The 19,393-nt window shown below is 38.4% G+C and overlaps 1 protein-coding gene across 3 annotated transcripts in view; it reads left to right on the top strand.

Moving 5' to 3' along the window:
- The first annotated feature begins 1,512 nt into the window (after window positions 1-1,512).
- The window catches only part of ryk (receptor like tyrosine kinase), a 60,306-nt gene continuing 42,425 nt past the window's right edge, over window positions 1,513-19,393 (top strand). For 2 of the 3 annotated variants that reach the window (XM_053497680.1, XM_053497678.1), the window contains exon 1: window positions 1,514-2,163. In XM_053497680.1, coding sequence (XP_053353655.1) covers window positions 1,938-2,163 — 226 coding nt within the window. In that variant the 5' untranslated portion in view covers window positions 1,514-1,937. Of the gene's footprint in view, window positions 2,164-19,393 lie in introns of all 3 variants that reach the window. The other variant, XM_053497679.1, reaches the window with a different exon arrangement.

The raw sequence follows: 19,393 nt of genomic DNA, 5'->3' as shown, positions 1-19,393 counted from the left end.
GAAAACAATATCAGGCCCCAATATAGTACAGAAACTACACTAGGTAAAATTGCAAATGACTTGTTTTTAGCTTCAGACCAAGGCTGCATCTCAATACTAGTCTTACTTGATCTTAGTGCTGCAACACTATAGATCATAATATTCCTTATAGATCACTTACAAAATCAAATAGGTATTCATGGACAGGCATTAAAATGGTTTAGATCATACCTGTCTGATTGATACCATTTTGTAGATCTAAATGGAGAACTGTCTGGTGTAATGCCAGTGAAATATGGGGTCCCACAAGGGTCAGCTGTAGGACCTTTTCTGTTCTCAATAAACATGCTTCCCTTGGGTAACATCATTAGAAGACATGGGATTAGTTTCCATTTGTTATGCTGATGATACACAGAAATATGTATAATTTTCATCCAGGGCACTAATAACCATTACCTCCTTTTGTGCAAATGAACTGTAAGTAGTCAATGTTCAGTGGCTGTCTCTCCAAGATATGAATTAAACGATCATGAAGTCGTTAAAGAATGTACTGCTAGAGAGATTCCTAAATTATTTTTTTTTATGTATTTCAATGTACAGACAGTAAGTTATATTGTTTAAAATAAATGCTTTTAATCATTCAAACCACATTGTTTCAACATAGTTGCTACATAAAGTTTAACATGCTATATGTATTTATTGCTGTAACTTTAAGTTCAAACAGATCTACCAAACACCAGTTTAGAAAGTCATAATGAATGATTAATTCACCACACTTTAATTGTAAAGAAACTTCAGTCACGTGCTATTTTTACTATGCTGAGTCATTGCATTGTTTCGTTCAAAAATAAAAAACTGTGACAAATATGTAATGAGGATGAAGTGTTTATAAAGATGATAAAGTGGTTAGCTGTGTTATTTTAGGTGAAGTTCTTTAATGAAACATTACGAAATAAAGTAATAACTTGCTTGGTTTGAATAGGGCTTCATTTCCGTTGTAATTAACTCAGATTGCGCAAAAAGTGTGCAAAGCTGAGCTACTTGAGTGCTGCGCTCCTGGAGGGCTGTGATTGGTTGAATGGTGAGGTCGTATTTGATTGGCTAAAGAGTACGAGTGACCCACGTTGCTTTCAGCAAAGTCTCAAAAAAACACACACATCCATCCACACAAAAATCCAGGGCGATTCACACAGGAAAGACGATTTTCACATTTACAGTCCATGATACACTCGTGAATTTTAAACATTTAAGAATTTTGTACATCTGTGAATTGCGTTTTGAATTTTTGAAACGTATATTATGAATATATATTTTTCCGTGCACGTAAATTGGGATAAGCATGTGTGCATCGTGTCTTTTGTGTGAATTATTAATGAGACTCTTTTGCTTCCATATGAATAGACTGCATTTTATTAGAAGGTCCTCACAAGGATAAAACAAACGCGCGCCGTACGTGCGCGCACCCCGTATTCTGCCTGCTGTTGTGCACGCGCGCGCTCCTTGATCTCGGCCCCGCCCCCTTTCTCCCGTGAAAACTGAGATTATACTTGGAGGGGGTGGTGGTGTTGGTGGTACTGGTAGGACCATGAAAGGAAAGACTGGGATGAGACTTTAAGGGTTATTTACGCGGTCTGAAATGGTTGTTTTTTTGTCTAAATACAGGCTTATATTTTGCGGAAAAGAAGCAAGAACACGTGAAAAGGGCATCCAGACGTGTAAACCAACCGCGAGCACCGAGTGAGACTTAAAACAAAGTTAGCTAGCTAGCTCGCGTTGTTAGCGACGCGCTTAGCTCGCTTGGGCAGGAGCAGCGGATCTGTGGAAGACGAAGCGGGAGGTTAAGCGTTGTTATCAACACTATACTGTAGTAATGTTGCCCTCGGGAGGTCACTCGAGTTTTGGATGAGGGTACAGACCGAGGCAGTGCTAATACAGTGTGAGGGAAGAGTGAAAGTGCGATGCTGGGGCAGAAGGAGGCGGCGCGGGGCTCCGGGGGTCGCCGGTCGGGGTGCTGCGCTCGGCCGCTTTCCGCCCTCAGAACACTCGGGGGCTGCGTGCTGCTCCTGCTGCTCCAGGCGGCCGTGTGTGTCGCCAGACCCGGAGGAATAATCAACACCAACAGTAATAACAACCGCCCGAGTGTCAACGTTTACATGAGTGAGGGCGAGGTGAAGAAACTTTTGGGTAAGTGTATGTGTGTTTCTTTCTCAGTCTAGTTCGCGCGTGTGTGTATAAGCTGAAGCGTACTTATTAGGGTTCAGACGAATTTAATACCTTAATAATATTATAAAAGCACACCAGTTTGCACCAATTTGTTTCCTATGCCTTTGTTTGAAAGCATGTTTGAGTTCTTTGAACATGTTAGTTAGTTAGCAAGGTATCCAAGAACGAGCGCTTTTGCGCATGCGCGCGAACAGGCCAGTTTCCAAACGGCTCCCATCTGGACACGGAGTACACTAATGTCGAAGCCTTGTTATCCTGGATATAGTGCGATTATGTAGGGAGCTGGGAGGCATTTGGGATTCAGGCGCAGCTGTTCTTCAAAACTTCTAGCCAGTTTTGCGTCATATTCTGGATATATGTTATTGTGTTTTTTTCCAATAATCATTATAATACTAATATTTGGTCAAGAAAAAAACATATTTGCATTTAGTTCATTTAAAATCAAGGGGTATGTCCCAAATGCTGGAAGCCTTGATATTTGTTCTGTCTGACTTCTCTTACAGGAGAAGTCTCAGACAGTTGTTTTTATTTATTTATTTTTGGATGATGCCTAATTAGCAATTGTTTCTTAGTTATTAGATTAGATTCCAATACAGGTTAAAGCTTGATTCAAATTTATTGTCATCATACAAAGTGCATGTACAGAGCCAATGAAATGAAATTTATTATACAATAAATAAGAAATATGTGTAAATAAGGGCATGGGTCCATGTGTACAGGGGTGAGATTAATGTGCAGTAGTGTGTATGTGTGTATATACACACACATACACACAAACAGTATAACTGTGTGTATGAGCATTAATTATGGATGGTGCAAAGACGCAGAGTGGATGAAGCAGTGCGATATAGACAGAAAGTGACAGTGCAGTAGTGTATTTGTTATCCTTATATGTTTAGTGCTGTAACAATCACAGAAAGAGAAAATATTTATTATTCAGTCTGTTTGTGCGGGCTCTGAGGCATCTGTAGGGTATTAATCATTGTTTCCATATAAACCTCATCATGCTATGTCAGCTTAAATATAAATAAGTTTAAGCTCCTTTGATTGATCTGTTAGTTTATTTTCACCATGCTGTTTGACTACAAGATGACCAAGGCATCACATGAGCGCTCTAAAAAGCAGCTGTCTATATTCTATAGTGCTATATATTCTATAGTGCTCTGAATCTGTAGAATTTGCCAAATTTGAAAGTCTTTACTTAAAAGATTAGAAACCCAAGTAGTGCTCAAATGGAAATTGATGGTTTTTGTTTGTTTGGCATTCGGGAAATACTTCTTATCTGAAAATCAGGGCTGGTTATAACTCGTGCGCAGTAATCATACTGTTAGTCTCATAATTAAACCAGCAGAAATCTTTACTTTACTTGTATAAACACCTTGAGACTTGAGTGATAGCACATATGACTGACTGTATTCTCAGCTTTTTTTTTAAACAATATATAGTGCAAGCTAAATGAAATTTGATGTGTGTCAGGAATGCTAAGATGTTGCATGTTGTATATAGCATGATTGTTTCTAATGCCCTGCCTTGCTTCTGACACTAATGGGAAGCATATGAAAAAAGGACAGGACCTACATTGTGCTGGCACGAGAGAAATTATCCTGCGTCGTGTGACTCGGGTCAAGCCGCACTTATGCGGTCGCAGTTTAGATTGTTAAAGACATTTTCAAGAGCGTATTGAACCTGGTTGATTGGTAAACGAAATTCAGGCCTCGGTAAAGTTAGAAGCGTCTGGAAACCTTCACAGGATTTCCAGGGTTAACTTCTTGTAGAAGTGTGAATTGTTTAAAGGTTGTTAATTGCTGGGCGTCGGAGCTTTTGTCTATGACCGTCATTACCATCACAAGTGTTACAGTAGACATGCTAATGAAAGGCTTGTCGTGCAGCAGGAGCGGCCTCTTCCAGGGGAGGAAGAGAGAGAAAAGGAAATGGGCAGTAACTCACACTGGAGGAATCCAGCCTGAAATGTTTTTCCTCTGATTAAAATCAAGGGTATGTCCCAAATGCTGTAAGTCTTGACGTTTTGTTCTGATGTCTTAGCAGTCCTCGTACAGAATCGTCTCAGTGAGCAATGGCTTCACGAGTGGGCTCGACTCAAACACATCAGCCATTTTCATGCTAATGTTACAATTTACGCTATCATGCGCGTCAGCTTTTAGTTTGCTAGCTAGCCGAGCCGGGTCTCTGCTGTAACCTCAGCTGTGTTGTAATGCTTCTTCTTGATATTGACCTTTGAGTCGAGCGTTTAGCTGTCTCTACTTCTGTTACATAGTTATTGTTATCATCATGACAATGATGATTGCTTGGTAAGGCAGAACTTGCATCCTGTGCCTTCTATTAGTGCAGTATGGTTAATTTACGGTTTACTTTTTTTTTTTTTATTAGTTTCTTCTTTTTTTCTATCCTCCTTCCCTCTTTTTTAAGTTATTCTAATTCCCATTGTCTAATTACTGTTTTATTACTCTTTTGAAACAACGGAAAGCAATTGTAACTAAGACAAACCAGTTTCCCTTTTGGATTAATAAAGTACTTTGAGTCCTGAATCTTAAAAGGAAGCTCTAGCTGATTTCTAGGAGCAAACAGAAAATTCTGATTTATTCTCATTTATGTATGATGGGGCTTTAAAAAAAACGAAATCCCCATTAAACAGCTTTTTAACAGCATATAGACGCTATATGTCTCACAGAAAACTCCAACAACCACCAATTTTAACTGCAGTCACAGAGTACAGAACTGTACAGAAGTCTTCTTGAGCCACCGCTCATTTCATTTTCTCATAGTAAATTGAATTATGTAAATTAAATTCAAGAAATGTGAACAAATCTTTTACTGTGACTAGGGCTGCAACTAACGATTATTTTGATAATCGATTAGTTGGGCGATTATGTTTTCGATTAATCGATTAATCGGATAAAACCTAACCGCTTCTTTAATTTGATATTTCGCTTATAACTATTTAAAAAAAAAAACAAGGTGTTATTTATGTATAAAAATAAACTTTTAAAAATGCAAAAGCCACATAAAGAGTTTAATAATCTTTAATTTTGACATTTTAAACCTTAAATGAAATGTAGTATATAATATATACAGTGAATATATATATATATATATATATATATATATATATATATATATACTCAACAAAAATATAAACGCAACACCCTTGTTTCTGCTCCGATTTTTCATGAGATGGACTTAAAGATCTAAAATTAATCCCAGATACACAATATTACCATTTCTCTCAAACATTGTTCACAAATCAGTCTAAATGTGTGATAGTTAGCACTTCTGCTTTGCTGAGATAATCCATCCCACCTCACAGGTGTGCCACATCAAGAAGCTGATCTGACATCATGAGTAGTGCACAGGTGTACCTTATACTGCCCACAATAAAAGGCCACCCTGGAATGTTGGAGAGAAATAGTAATATTGTGTAACTGGAATGAATTTTAGATCTTTAAGTCCATCTCATGAAAAATCGGAGCAGAAACAAAGGTGTTGCGTTTATATTTTTGTTGAGTGTATATAGTTTAAAAAATACACTGATATATTTAATTGATAAGATATAAACAGCTAAAATAATGTAATTTTCTATAATAAAATGATGTATGCATAAGTAAAACCACAGTAAATTACAAGTTAACTTTGTAGTGGACAATAAAAAAAACTGTAGAAATGCAAAAAGCTAATAGTCACAAATGTACTGTTTGCAAATGTATCTGCATTCGCTGAAAACCACAACAATCACTAAATGTAATATTCTACTGTTATTCGCACCGTGTAAATTAAACTAATCTAAAGTAGCGACATTTAACTAATCACTATTGCTCATGAGGTGATTGCGCAATGTGATGCTAGCGAGTAGCACGTGAACAGATCCAGCGCGACTGTCCCAATGTTAGCAAACAGTTTAAACTAAAAGCACTTCAACTTTTACACGATGAAATAGTTTTTACTGACCCTGCTGACGTTTCGCCATCCGTAACACCAACATGTTTTCTTTTTAAGTGTTCGTGCATAACATGCCGTGAAAGCTCGGTCTTGCATAGCGTGCAGGTTACCGTCTTCTTACAGGCGTTTAATGTAAATCACTCCCATACCTTGAAGGACTCGGGGCACACGCTTTTTTCTGCAGACGCTTCTGTAACCTCCATTGCGCGAGCGGCTGTGTATCTGTGTGTATTTGTGCTTCTTGTGGTCGCGCGCCTCAGTGACGTGAGCAGCCCAACTAATCGATAACGGCATTCGTTGACAACGAATTTCATTATCGATAATTATCGATTTTATCGATTAGTTGTTGCAGCCCTAATTGTGACGGTCTGCAAAGTGCCTAAAAAAATGTGGATGTTTGTGCAACAACCTCAGCGGTAACTTAATTTTCCTTCACATTTGTTCCAACCACTCAGGATTCAGCATCACCAGCAGAGGTGTGTAAGTCAGTGGCTTATTCTAATCAGTGGCCTAATCGTCTGTCCTGATCTGCACCCGATTCTTACTGGTTCATGCCTTAATTGAACGATTGAAAGATTTATATATCGCTATGTGGCTTCGCAAACAAAAAACATTCCTCTGAAGGTGCTCAGGTACAGGGACTCGATTGAAAATGTGAGCCAAGAAAGTCCTTCAGGAAGCGGAGAATTATTCCTCAAGTTTATAAAAATCTTTGAAACTAAATATGAAGAAATGATGGGTGGGTCGAGACTTTTGCACAGTACTGTACATCAAGGATATCCTACTATAAAACAAGTGTATCAGCACGGAGTTTGCCTTTCCTTCTACATTCTCCTATTGTTTATGTTTAAGAAAACATAAAGATGATGGTCAGCTGTTCAGGTATTTGGATGTTGTGTCTTGGCTCTTGACAATAGAAAGCAGTTCTTGTGTTTCGCTGTATTGACTGAAATTCTCAGGCTATGTCCATGTGCTCTGCATTTCTGTGTCTCGTCAGCGCTAATTGATGAAGACCATGGGAAGCCTTTACACTCTTTGATGCGTATGATGTGATTATAAATATCCGCATGTAGCCAGTGGGTTTCTGTTGTTTGTGTCATCTTTCTTGTGATTGAGCATGCTGAAATGCTGTACTTGAAAAAAAAAAAAAAATGAATCCAAAAATTAAAAAATGGGGTAGCTTTTTTTTTTGTACGGCACTGCATTACTAAGCACACAAGTTCTTTCTCTGTTTTACTGTTCCTCTTGTTGTCCAAGATCATTCATGTTCTTGTGTGTTCTTCTTTCCTGATAGAAATGACTGACGAGAACTTGTGTTATCCTCTGGGAAAAATAAAAAGTACATCCCTTTTATATATGTAGTTATAGGTTACTATGTAGTGAGCATGTGTAGTGAACATGGAGCCGTTTATGATTTATCAGTTGATGTAAAGTTTATTCTAAGCATAAATAAATAAATATCATTCCTCTGTGAAGTTAAAAGCAGAGACATTAACGTGGATCTTGTACTTCCTGTTAAATTATCAAATCTTGCCAAATAATAATAAGATAAATGAATATTTACAAGATTTAAAAGATTACAAGATTTTTAAGATATTTACAAGATTTTTAAGATATTTACAAGATTTTAAAGATTACAGTTTATTTCTTTGTTGTTTGTAAATCAGTATAGCGTTATAGTAAAGTACACCTTTTTTTACCATTTAGGTTAATGTTGTCTGTGATTGTCTAAAATTACAGACATTTAAATATCTTAATTCATTTTAAGTAAATTTGACATTTCTAGGATATTTAGCATTTGTTTGTTATTATATATGTGTGACAGAAGTAAAATACTCAGCGTGTACAGTTGTGGCTGTCACTTGTCTGACTTGGCTCGTTGAGCAGTCTCTGATGTAACTCATCTTGATGAATGAAATGGTTGTTATCTGCAATCTGTGTGAGTGTTTGGCAGACACAGGGATGCTATTGGAGTATGCTGTGATTAGTCAGTCTGATAAAATGTGAACAGAAAGCCTTCTGCTTTAATCAGCCAGAGCCAGTGGTCAGGTTATCAAATCAGTATCGCCAGTAATGGTTTAATTTATTGACGTTGAGATCATCTGCATGTAAACCATTACTCTAGCTTTTTAAGCTGATCCTCAACTGGAGATGATGTATGCTGTGCTTTTGGTGTGTGTGTGTGTGTGTGTGTGTGTGTGTCCTGGTTATTTTTCATCTGGAGGCATCTTTCTAGATTACACCTAAAGATTTAGAGACTGATGATCCCAGCTTTGTCATTTTGCCAGAAGTGGACTGAGAGTCTTTGTTTGCACAGTAGTGTTGAGAGCGCGAAAAAAAAGAAAAATAAACTCGAGCCAGGATCTCGGTGCACTTATCTGGGAGACGCTGACAGCCTCAATAATAGCTTCTTACTGCCCGAGAGAATCAGGTGGCTGTTGTGCGGTGCAGGAATCTCGTTTCCAGTGATGTGGTTTAGAGAGCCTGTAGTGTGACTCATGGGGATCATATTGTACCTGTTAGAAGTTTGGATTTTTTTTATAGTTGAAGAATTGTATGTTTGTCGCTGAGGCCACGTGATATCAGTCTTGTTTTGTATTGTTGGTTGATTTGATTAGATTTTTTGACCTGGCTTTAGATGCATACGAGTTCGCTCTGTTTGTGTACATGACGGATGTTCCAGAACTTTGTTCTGCCAAACAACATAAACTCAAACATTATCCTTTGGATTTCTCCCCACCCGACACTGTTATTTCCTCCCTGTCTCTGGGTCTGTAATTTCTTTTGCAGATCTTAATCCTCAGGCAGTTATTTTATTTATTTATTTGTGGTTTTATTTTAATTTTTTTCCAAGTTTGTACTGCATTGTAAATGGTTTCCTCAGTGTTATTCTTTTTTAACATTTCACTACAGTGGCTTGTGTAGAGCTAATGCATGTGCTTTGTTGAATTGTCTTGTAATCGACTGCCAGGTGATAAAAACATTTCATCATCCAAAGTCTGTATTTATTAATTTATTGTTTCTTTTGTTTGTTCATTCACATTTGCATGGCATTGAGTATTTTCAAAATTCCACGGCGCTCAGCTTGTCCTGATGCTCAGTAAGCATGCAGAAAATGGGATTTTCATTTTCATGGAAACGGCACCGGTAGCTGTTTGGCAGTTTGTTGAAATTGGTTGCTATAACTCGTTTCCCCCCTGCTTGAAACCACTTTCCACAAATTGCTTCTGCTAACAAATTCCTGCCGAATGGCATGCAGCGGTCTAATGTGCTGTAATGCTCGGGGTGAATGCAAGAAAGTGTGAGCCGTATATTGGTTTTCCGTTCGCGTTTGGAGCTTTTTTTCAGCCATCTCATCAAGCTTTAAACAGTTTAATAAATCTAATGGATGAGAGCTTATTCAGTGTGAAAGCATTCAGCAGACACCATTTTCCAGAAGTGTACTGGAGTCTCTTTCATAGACGATACTCTGTGTGTGTGCTTGTCTTTTAAAGTAAATGTTCGGTGTATCAGAATAGTATTAGGCTAAAACATGTTAGAAGTTAACCCGTGAAAGTTTTTAATAAGTGTTTAAGGAGGTTTTTTTTTTTGGCTTTTATGTGGACACAGGAAGTGACTCAGCTGTGTGGACAGTCAGAGAGGAAGTTTATTTCACCAGCCAGATGCCCAGACAGAGACGAGTCCCTTTCATCAGCCTTCATCATCATGTCTCGTATCAGATCGAGCCGTGCTTGTTCGATAAATGCTAATAAGTTGGTCAGGATGAGCACTGTGCTTGGCACAAAACATCGTGCCAAGTGGTTTATCCTGTTCCAGCACACCTGATGAACTGGATCATTAAGTAATGAGGTCAATAAACATGTGCACCAGAATCTCACGTTCCTGCGTTTTGACTCTCGCAGCTCTGTTGGTCACAGCATACTTTTGCCATGTAAGGTTTCACTGCTTCCTGCATGACGTCACCTTCTGTGTCAGAGATGAGCTGATAGAGAAAGCATAGACCTGGCCTGGCCTCTTCTGTTCGTTTACTCTTCTCCCCAGTCCAAACCTCAACATGAATAAAATGTAGGTCATGTAAGCTAGGTCTGGTTACAGACTTTTAGAGACTCTTGTGTCTGTTTTTATGCCGCGGGGGGTTTTTAGGCTAAAGCTCGGCTGATGATGGCACGTGGTCAGGGAAGATGCTGTCAGTGATTATCGACTGTCGCTTGTCTTTTCCTTTACTGATAGTCTCATTGGCCTCCTGCTGTTAGACACGCCTGGTTAGCAGATGCACTGTTGGTGTTCACTAACAAACCCTTGGGTTGGTGCTGCTTGTATTTGCTAGATTCAAATAAGCATGAGATTTTTGTGATTTCCAGGACTAGTAGAATATATCATCAGCAGTTACATGTTTAGTGACCGATAATACAGTAACACCAGTATGTACTTGTTTTAAAAGAAAAAAAATGAGGAAATTAAGTTAAATGATAATGTAACGTCCGCAGCAGGTTGGTGTAGTGGTGTTGGCACTGTCGCCTTGAACCTCCGGGTTTGATTCCGGGGCCAAGTTCAAATCCATGTTCTCCCCCGAGCTTGGTGGGTTTCCTCCGTTTTTCCTCCCACAGTCCAAAGACCTGCAAATTAGACTAATTGTCGTTCCCAAATGAATTTCTGTGTGTATTCCAGGGTGTACCCTGCCTCGTGCCTTAAGTCTCCTGGGTTAATCTTCCGAGTCCCTGCGAATCTGAATACAGAATAAAACGTTATAGACGATGAATAAGTGATTATGTAATGTGAGATGATTTAACCAACTCCACTAGGTCAGGACTTCAGTACCGTCTTACACCCAGTCGCACCATGTTTCTGTTCCTGATTTATCCAGCGTGTGTGTTGGAAACATGGCCCTTCTGTCTGATCGCATTGCATGCAGGACAGCTTTTTTCATGTTCTTCTGATCTTTTGTGTGTGTGTGTGGATTTGCTTTTTAGAGGCTGGTTCCATGGTTTGGGCAGGGATTGTTAATTTCCTGTGCACCCCCTCTCCCCACTTTCCTCTAAATAGAGTTATGCTGTGATGATCTAATTAAAGTTAAGCCTTAGTTTTAAGCCTTTAATTGTCACATGTACGTCACTGCACAGTAAAATTCTTTCTTTGCATATCCCAGCCCAGCTGTGGGTCAGAATGCAGAGTCAGCTATGATACAGCGCCCCTGGACCAGATAGGGTTAAGGGCCTTTGCTCAAGGGCCCAACATTGGCAACCTGGTGGAGCTCAGTGTCTTCTCGCCCTCTGAGCTTTTCCTGCCCCTAGTATTGTCAATAATGATTCGTAAAACCTTTCAGTTGATGTAACCGTCATCGTTAAACCTGTCGAAAGTTTAGGAGGTTCTTCACGACAACCATGTGATTTATTAATTCCAAATTTAAATAATTTTAAAAATGTGATGTGTACATTTTGCTTTGTAATAAAGCACTGATTTAAAAGTCTATTTGTGTAACAAATAAAACGCACTTGATTAACATTCAGTCCTTTGTAAAACCAACATGTCATGCAGTCTAACGAGTCTGGAAAATAGTTGTGGTTAGCTCAATAAAACTGTGATCTGCTCCCGTAGTGGAATTCCATGGATCTTCTTGAGCAATACACAATTCCAGTGATGTGTTTACTAGATAAAGTGCCTATAAAATTAATGAAGGCCAGATTATCCGTGGCATTAATTAAGACCCACACAAGACCATCATCTCGCTCACTTGATTGTAGTAACAGGTTATATAAGGGTGTAATTGACGTAACTGGCGGTTGTTATTTACTGGTGATTGACAGCAGTTTGTTTAGTGAAAATGTGTCGTAATGTAAATTGGGTGGCACTAGCACTCATGCTAAACCTTTCCAGCATGAACACCGAAGCGGGATCTGCATTTCTTTGTGAAATAGCTTCATGCCATGTTTTTTTTTTTTTTTTTTTTCCTTTTCTTTTTTTCTGAGCCCACTTTGGTTTCATGAACGATTACAGCTTAGGGCGCCACCAAAACCAGGGGAGTGGAAGTTTGTTTTAGAGGTGCTACAGTGCAATCTCACCTTTTATTATCTAATATGACTATCTATCTCACTATGTTTCTATTGAACCAGTGATGGACAAGTTATGAATTTGTTAGCTAACTGTAAGTCAAGTAAAAGCTGAGCTATATCTATATCTAAAATTTATAAATATGTAGCTACTGAGAGTAAACCAATAAGAAACTAAATAAGTTTATTTATATAGTGTAAGTATCCATTCAGTGATGTAAACTTTAAAGCACTTTTTGTAAGTCGCGATGAGAGCGTCTGCCAAATGCCTAAATGTAAATAGATGATTTTCTGTTTTCTAACAGTTTTTCTAGTTTAACAAATCAGGTTTTGTGGCCTTGAGAAAACCTTACATTTCTTATAAAAGATTTAAGTCTAGTGTGAGTATATTGTTCTTTATATTTTGTCTGTGAAGAGACATCGATCACTTATAGCAGGAAAGTTACATAAGTGCTGCAGGTTTTGTTTCTGAAAATCCAATTCAGTTAAATTTTTCTTTGTATAGCGCTTTTAACAATTGACGTTGTTGCAAAGTAGCTTTACATAATCAAAAGAAATTATGGAAGTTTGTATGAAATGTGAATGTGTGTGAATCAAAATGATAAGACTGTCCCTGATAAGCAAGTCGTTTATAAAAAAAGAGCTGAACTGTTCGAATGGCCAGTGACCAGAACTGGTTGGTTTTCAATTTGTTTTGAATATACTTATCCACCTCAAACGCTATCAATACAGATGCTGGAGTAAATCAGTGAAACCTTTTAAAATGTTACCACAGCTAATGTAACTAGCATTGTAGCTATGTGAGTCGGAAAGGGTTAAAGGAGCCAAAGTGTCGTAAAAATGTACGTTGTGATGATTTTTTGCAGTGGTCGCTTTTTAGGGCTGTTGAAGCTACTTGTCTGCTTCGCAGTCTTAAATTATGCACAGGAGTGAAATCTGCTTGTCTTGGGTGTCAGCTAGTTCAGCATCCAACACATTTAATACTCGCTGCTTTAAAGTAGAATTGATTCAGTTGATTCTGGGTTTCAAATTTGTTTTTGTTTTTTTGTTTTTTTGTTTTTTTTTGTATTTGATTTTTTTATTTCAGATTTCATAATTTACGCACCAGATTGCTGTGGGTTTTACTGGATCTCTTCTTTCTGTACCTTACCTATGCAGCAGCTGACCAAGGGTGTGACTGAGTCAAGACCTGCCTTGTTTACTTACTGTTGTTGGTTTTTGGCAGAGATTCATAATCCAGCTGAGCGTAAAAGGCTTGTTAGCTTAATATTTACTTTCTGTTCTGTCTCATTTCTCTTTACTGTAGTGGAATTTCTTTGGTGATGTCTCAGGCGTTACACAGTTCCAGATTTGTTTACTCGATGTAAAGCTTCTAAATGAGTTAAACCAGGACTATTTATGGTATTAATTAAAAGAAAGAAAAAAATGGATGAAACTCTCAAAGCTAGAGCATGCCAGTCCGCATGTCTCCACTCTCACTTGTCCCAGTGCTCACTTTGCTCACTTTATGCGTTGACCTTGACCCATGACCTTATTCTTTCATGTTTTTACAAGTCATGCTCTTAAACTCCATGTTGGAGTTGGCATTCTGAGGGAGTGAAGCCACGATTCCTCAAGCCCAGCTTCTTATCAGTAGGTGTCACAGCACAGAAGAAAGGAGGTAAATTCTGTAAATATCTCCGTGTGGAGACCATACCGTCCATCGCACGAGGGAGGACGCAGATGAGAACCAGTCGCTGTCTGTGCACATGTATGGAGAGCGTTAATTTAGCCTGGAATGTGTCATTTGAAGTTTTGAAAAGAGCCTCTTGAGGATGTAAAAAAAATTCAGGCGTTTTTGAAGGTGAGAGTATTTAAAGGGTTTTGTATTAGTCATAGGTTGTATTTAGCTTTTACAGGAGAGTGGATAGAGGGACATATCAACACCAGACCTATCAGAAGAATGTTCCATTGTGTTATCCTATGCTGAAAATTGTAGACCCCTCCATGATTTCTAAGTAAAAGAACTTGCAAAATCACAGGGTGATCAAATACTTATGGACCTTACTGTGTGTGTGTGTGTGTGTGTGTGTGTGTGTGTGTGTGTGTGTAGATTTAGATTCTGTCTCTCACAGTGGAAATGCACCTATGACCTCACTATACTTTATTTAATTTTTTTACTCCTTTGTTTTATTCGGTTGTCCCTTTTGAAAATGTTTTTCAACAAGTAAATCCAATTTAGTTTAAAAGTTCTTAACTAATTAATCTTAATCATCTTATCTTGTTTTAATATCGAATAACAAAAATGGACTCTTGCCATGAATATAACTGTAGAAGCTGGCGTGGCGTAAAAAAAAAGAAAGAAAGGTAACTACTACCTGACGAAACTAGCAAACTTCCACATTTATGCGATTTATTAGGCACAATAGGTATGTACTGTCCCCACCCCCACCTCTACACACGCACAGATTTCAGGTAAAGACCGATAGCACTGATGACATCGGGTCTGTACAGAAGCAGATCGCCATTTATGCTTAGGGTTAGTTGCTTCCATACCCGATTCTTTTCATTCATGTTCACGCTGTATCCTCCCTGAGACCACCTTTTTCAGCCGACTTCCGAGCATGAAACGATTGTGTTCTCAGGGATCAAAATAAACTAGACTTTAGGGTCAAGTGTAGTTGAAAGTGATCCTGGAACTCTAACGTGAAAACGCCAAATGTCGTCTTTGTAGATTGTAATTTTTATAGCACTTACACATTGTGATTTAACATTTTTATTTAAAAATAAATAAAGACAGCACCTAACAAAACGGCAGTGCAGAATTCTGTTTTATTTTTTATTTTTTTCAGTTTCCCTAAAAGCATGCAGGTTTTAGCGGTTAGTACTCTATGACTGTACCCTTGTAAATCTAAAAATAATCTCTTTATGCAAGACACTCACCACACCAGTGGGATTGCAGATGAAGGAATGATTCTAAAGAGCATGAATTTGCAGCGCTTTTGTCTGTTTAACACTTTTGTCTGTTTAACACTTTTTTTTTTTTATTGCGAGGATCTGAATTCAGTATAGCAAGTTTTATTCCAGTTCTTTTCAAAGGTGATAAGTGGGGTTGAGGTCAGGACGCCCCAATACTGTTTTTTCACTTCTATCGAGTTTGCTCTGAACCAGAACTACACTACAGAACAGAATCTGGTTCACTTTGGTGGAAAAAGGGTATCAGTTCCAGTGAAGGGAATTGTAATATTACAACATGCAAAGCAGGGAAGCTAGAAATGATGGATTCAGTGATTTGTTGTGATTCTTTTGTGTGGCAGTTCATGTATCCAGAACAGAGTTAAGAGTTTTTTTTTTTAACTTTCTTTTTTTAAACTTGTATTATTAGTAATTGTTATATATTTTGGCGGCACGGTGGTGTAGTGATTTAGCACTGTGACTTTGCACCTCCAGGGTCCAAGTTCGATTCACAAGATCTGTGTTCATGGGGTTTGCATTTTCTCCCCGTGCTTGGTCGGTTTTCTCGGGGTACTCGAGTCCAAACAGTCCAAAGACATGTAGATTGGGCTAATTGGGGTTCCCAAATTGAAGGGTGTACCCCGGTAACTTTCCTGGCTTTGATGGGCTCCAGGCCCCCAATGACCCATTATATAGGATTAAGCGGTATAGACGGTGTGTGAGTGATGTATTTTAATATATTGCATTCGAGGTGGTGGAATGTTCGCGCTCTAAACTATTCTCACAGTGGCTAGCAGCACAGCATCAAATGTGTGGTGCGAGTAATCTGCCAAGTTTGTGTAGAACCGTAGCAAAATCTAAAGGAAAAAAAAAATTTATATATGTTGATTGATTTCCAATCATGAACACAAATACATGACAGTATAAAAAGAACCATATGCGGGTGTGCTGGTCAGGTCTTTACTTACTCCTGTGTATGTGCGTGTGCACCAAACCTGTTTGATGGGTTTTGCAAATGCACCTGACACAGTACCAAACACCATGATGAAACTGGCTCTCATAAAGACCATCTCAGGAAAGCAAGACCAAGACTTACCTTGAGGAGAAGTTCAGAAGCCTCAAAAATCACAGATGAACAAACAGCACCTCGGATTAGAGCTGTTATGAAGCTTTAAAGAGCTTTATCGGTTAAGATCGGTTTAGTTACATTTCCTGATTATATACATGCGTTTGAGATGGTAAAATGTTGTGAACTTGTTTGTTCATGATAATCTGTATTTGTCTGTTTTTATTGTAGTTAGTGGACTGTTTAGCTGTTCAACCATTGTTTAGATTACAAGTCATGAGAAAAAAAAGCTGAAAAGGGAGGAAAAAAAAATACCACATGGAATATCGATTGCATCAGTCACTTCTTAAAGGTTCCCTGTTTGAGTTTTTTTTCGTCACCATCACACAGCTAACTAAACACATTTCTGCGGTTTCTTGTGGTTCATCATTCTGTGTCTGATGTCAACATCAGGCAAGCATACCCACTGATGAGTCCACTTTGAATTTTCCGTTAGCAGTGAAGTGGACCAGATCGTTGTTCAGCATCTGGGAATGTAGAAGTCGGGTCACTTATCAAATCGACCAAACTTTTGAATTGTCACACCCAATTACACATCGGGGTGGTTTATCCTCTCAGACCAGTCTTAGGGTCCCCCAAAAAAAGAAAGACTGTTTGCATGAAAGAGATGGAGGAACGGCTCATATGGTTATAATTAATAAAGGAGCTTTCGTCCTTGTAAAGGCCAGGCTGGATTCATTACCAAGCTGCCATAGTAGTATGAATTTTTTAACCTCAAAACAGTGGACCTGAGCCTACAGACGAGACGTCCTGTTAGACTCCTCAGCAGGAAGCTAACGTGCTGAACAAATTTAGACCAAGTTCTGAGGAAACACAACTGAGACTTTCATTCTGAATAGTTTACTTTTTTCTTTTGTTATAGGAATGTTCAGGCGAAAAAAAAAATATATATATACATATTTACCATGGAATTGTATCTGCGATTTGTCAAGATGTCTGTCAGTGCATGAAGATTTGCATGTCTCTCGGTTGAGTTACAGCAAACACTCAGTACTCAGTACTGAAAAGCACTTACAAGCCCTGAGGTCACGGGACTTCAGTAGAGATGGTTTTAAAAGCTTAAGCATAATGCCTCTATTTAGGCATAATCCATTATTTTGATGGAGGATGAGATGAAGGGAGTCTGAATGCTGAATGCAGTGGAATGAGTAGTTTTTATTCAAAGGTTTACGTTATGTTTATTATCTTTGATTACAAAATGAAACACGTATGTGACTGAACAAGATCTTTACAGACTTGGTGCAGCAAATCGCAAACGTCCATGCAACATTTTGAGCTAGCACATGCACAGAGCTAGTCAGCAGACAATATAAGAGTAGCATTACCATCAAGCTAAGCGGCTAACATATGTTATGACTCCAGTAATTATGATTACTTCTCAGAACAGTGTTATAGATAGATATAAATCTAACTAAACTCAAACCAGTGCTGCGTTCAACAAATTTTAAGTGTATGTAAGGGTGTATTTAAGTGTAAGTGTATTTACATTGTTTCAATGGTTTTGATTTCACTTTATGAAAGTAAGAAAGGAGCTGGTAGTCGAGTAACACAACCCCAAGTTTTAGAGTTGAAACTGCAAGTTTGAAGAGGTGATTTTTATGGTTGTTGTAGCCAGGCAAGAGTTCAAGATTTGCAACTTCACCTTGAACACAACATAAGAGGCGATTGTGCTAATGACAGATTCTCAGCCGTCTCTTTGTAGCAGGTGGCAGGTGGAATTAAATAAATTTTTCTCACTGGTGGTGTATGTGTAGAAAAACTGCAAGAATGGTTCTCAGCCATCTCTTTGTAGCAGGTGGAATTAAAAACATTTTTCTTAGTGGTGGTGTATGTGTAGAAGAACTGCGTGCGTGTGTGTAAAACATTCCCTGATTGTTTTATGTGACCACGCTGACTCAATAAAAAAAAAATTTCATACATGTTTGTGTTTGAGATGGTAAAATGTTGTATTTCATCTTAAAATCCCACAGTGGGTACACTCTGAATTATTCACACATCTTGTGTATCATGTGTGGTTGGTGCAAAATATTTACAAAGATTGAACCAGAATCTAAATCTAAAACAAATACTGTTAAATTGCATTGATGAATTGATATATACATATATTTATTTTTATTTTCCCCCGATTTTCTCCCTAATTCTGTCATTCCTTCCTAATTTCGCCTATTCTGCTTGGTTAAACTCATAGATGCCCGTGATTGGCTGTTGAGCTGTGATTAATATGGGAGCACTAAGTACCTCTTATCCCTCCCCTCTTAGGGAGCTGGTCAAAAAGCTCTTTCTAGATCTCCAGCTGCGAGAGGTTACAGCATCACCTGGGAATCGAACTTACGATCTCCTGATGATCGTGTCAGGTCACCGTATCACGTGGTCCCTAGTGATTTGCCATCCCTTTTATACTGTATCGTGGAGGCTGGCAGGCATGGGAAGGGAGTCTCTTCATCTAATAATATATCTAATTCAAATGTTTGGGTTGGGAGGGATGTTGGATTTCACCCATGAAGTTCCCTTTTCATTTTTATTGTGCTCTTAGTACGATACACTATTTATTTAAACAGCACAATAGTTCCAGGCAAAACTCACGACATTGTTGCTGGTTCTTCTTTGTTGACATGAAAGTCTGGTTAAAATACAGCACAATGCTGTACATTCAAGCTATAGTTTTAAGTTCTGTGCAAACGTCTGAGTTCAAATGGAGACCTGTACCCTGTACCGCACCTGTTTGGCCCACATGCAACACATCCACAGTTTTATGTGCTGAATAGTGGGTGGTCAATGAAAAGCATCACAAGCATCACAAGTGTGTGTGTTTTTTTTTTTTCTTTTTTTTTTTTTTTCATCTCATTAAAACTCACAGCAGTCATCAGAAAGACATGAATATGTGAACGACTGTTCTCAGGACTATGACAGATGTTTGGATTAGCTGGTGCCTCTCCATCGCATTTTTTTTTCCTCTTGCTTCTGGCTCACAAGCTTGTTGAGTAAAGCGATGAATTACTAGTGTGGCCCTGCTGGTACTTTTTTTTTCTTCTTCTTCTTCTTTGCTGTCTCCAGTGCATTTTAATAGCTTTTCCAAAACCATCTAAGAAAAACACCTCTAATGACTGCCAGAGACCAGAAATAAACATCT

This window comes from Clarias gariepinus, chromosome 6, assembly GCF_024256425.1.
Source record: "Clarias gariepinus isolate MV-2021 ecotype Netherlands chromosome 6, CGAR_prim_01v2, whole genome shotgun sequence".
Taxonomy (NCBI): domain Eukaryota; kingdom Metazoa; phylum Chordata; class Actinopteri; order Siluriformes; family Clariidae; genus Clarias; species Clarias gariepinus.
The sequence above is the reverse complement of the archived record's forward strand: the minus strand, read 5'-3'. Positions and strand labels throughout refer to the sequence as shown.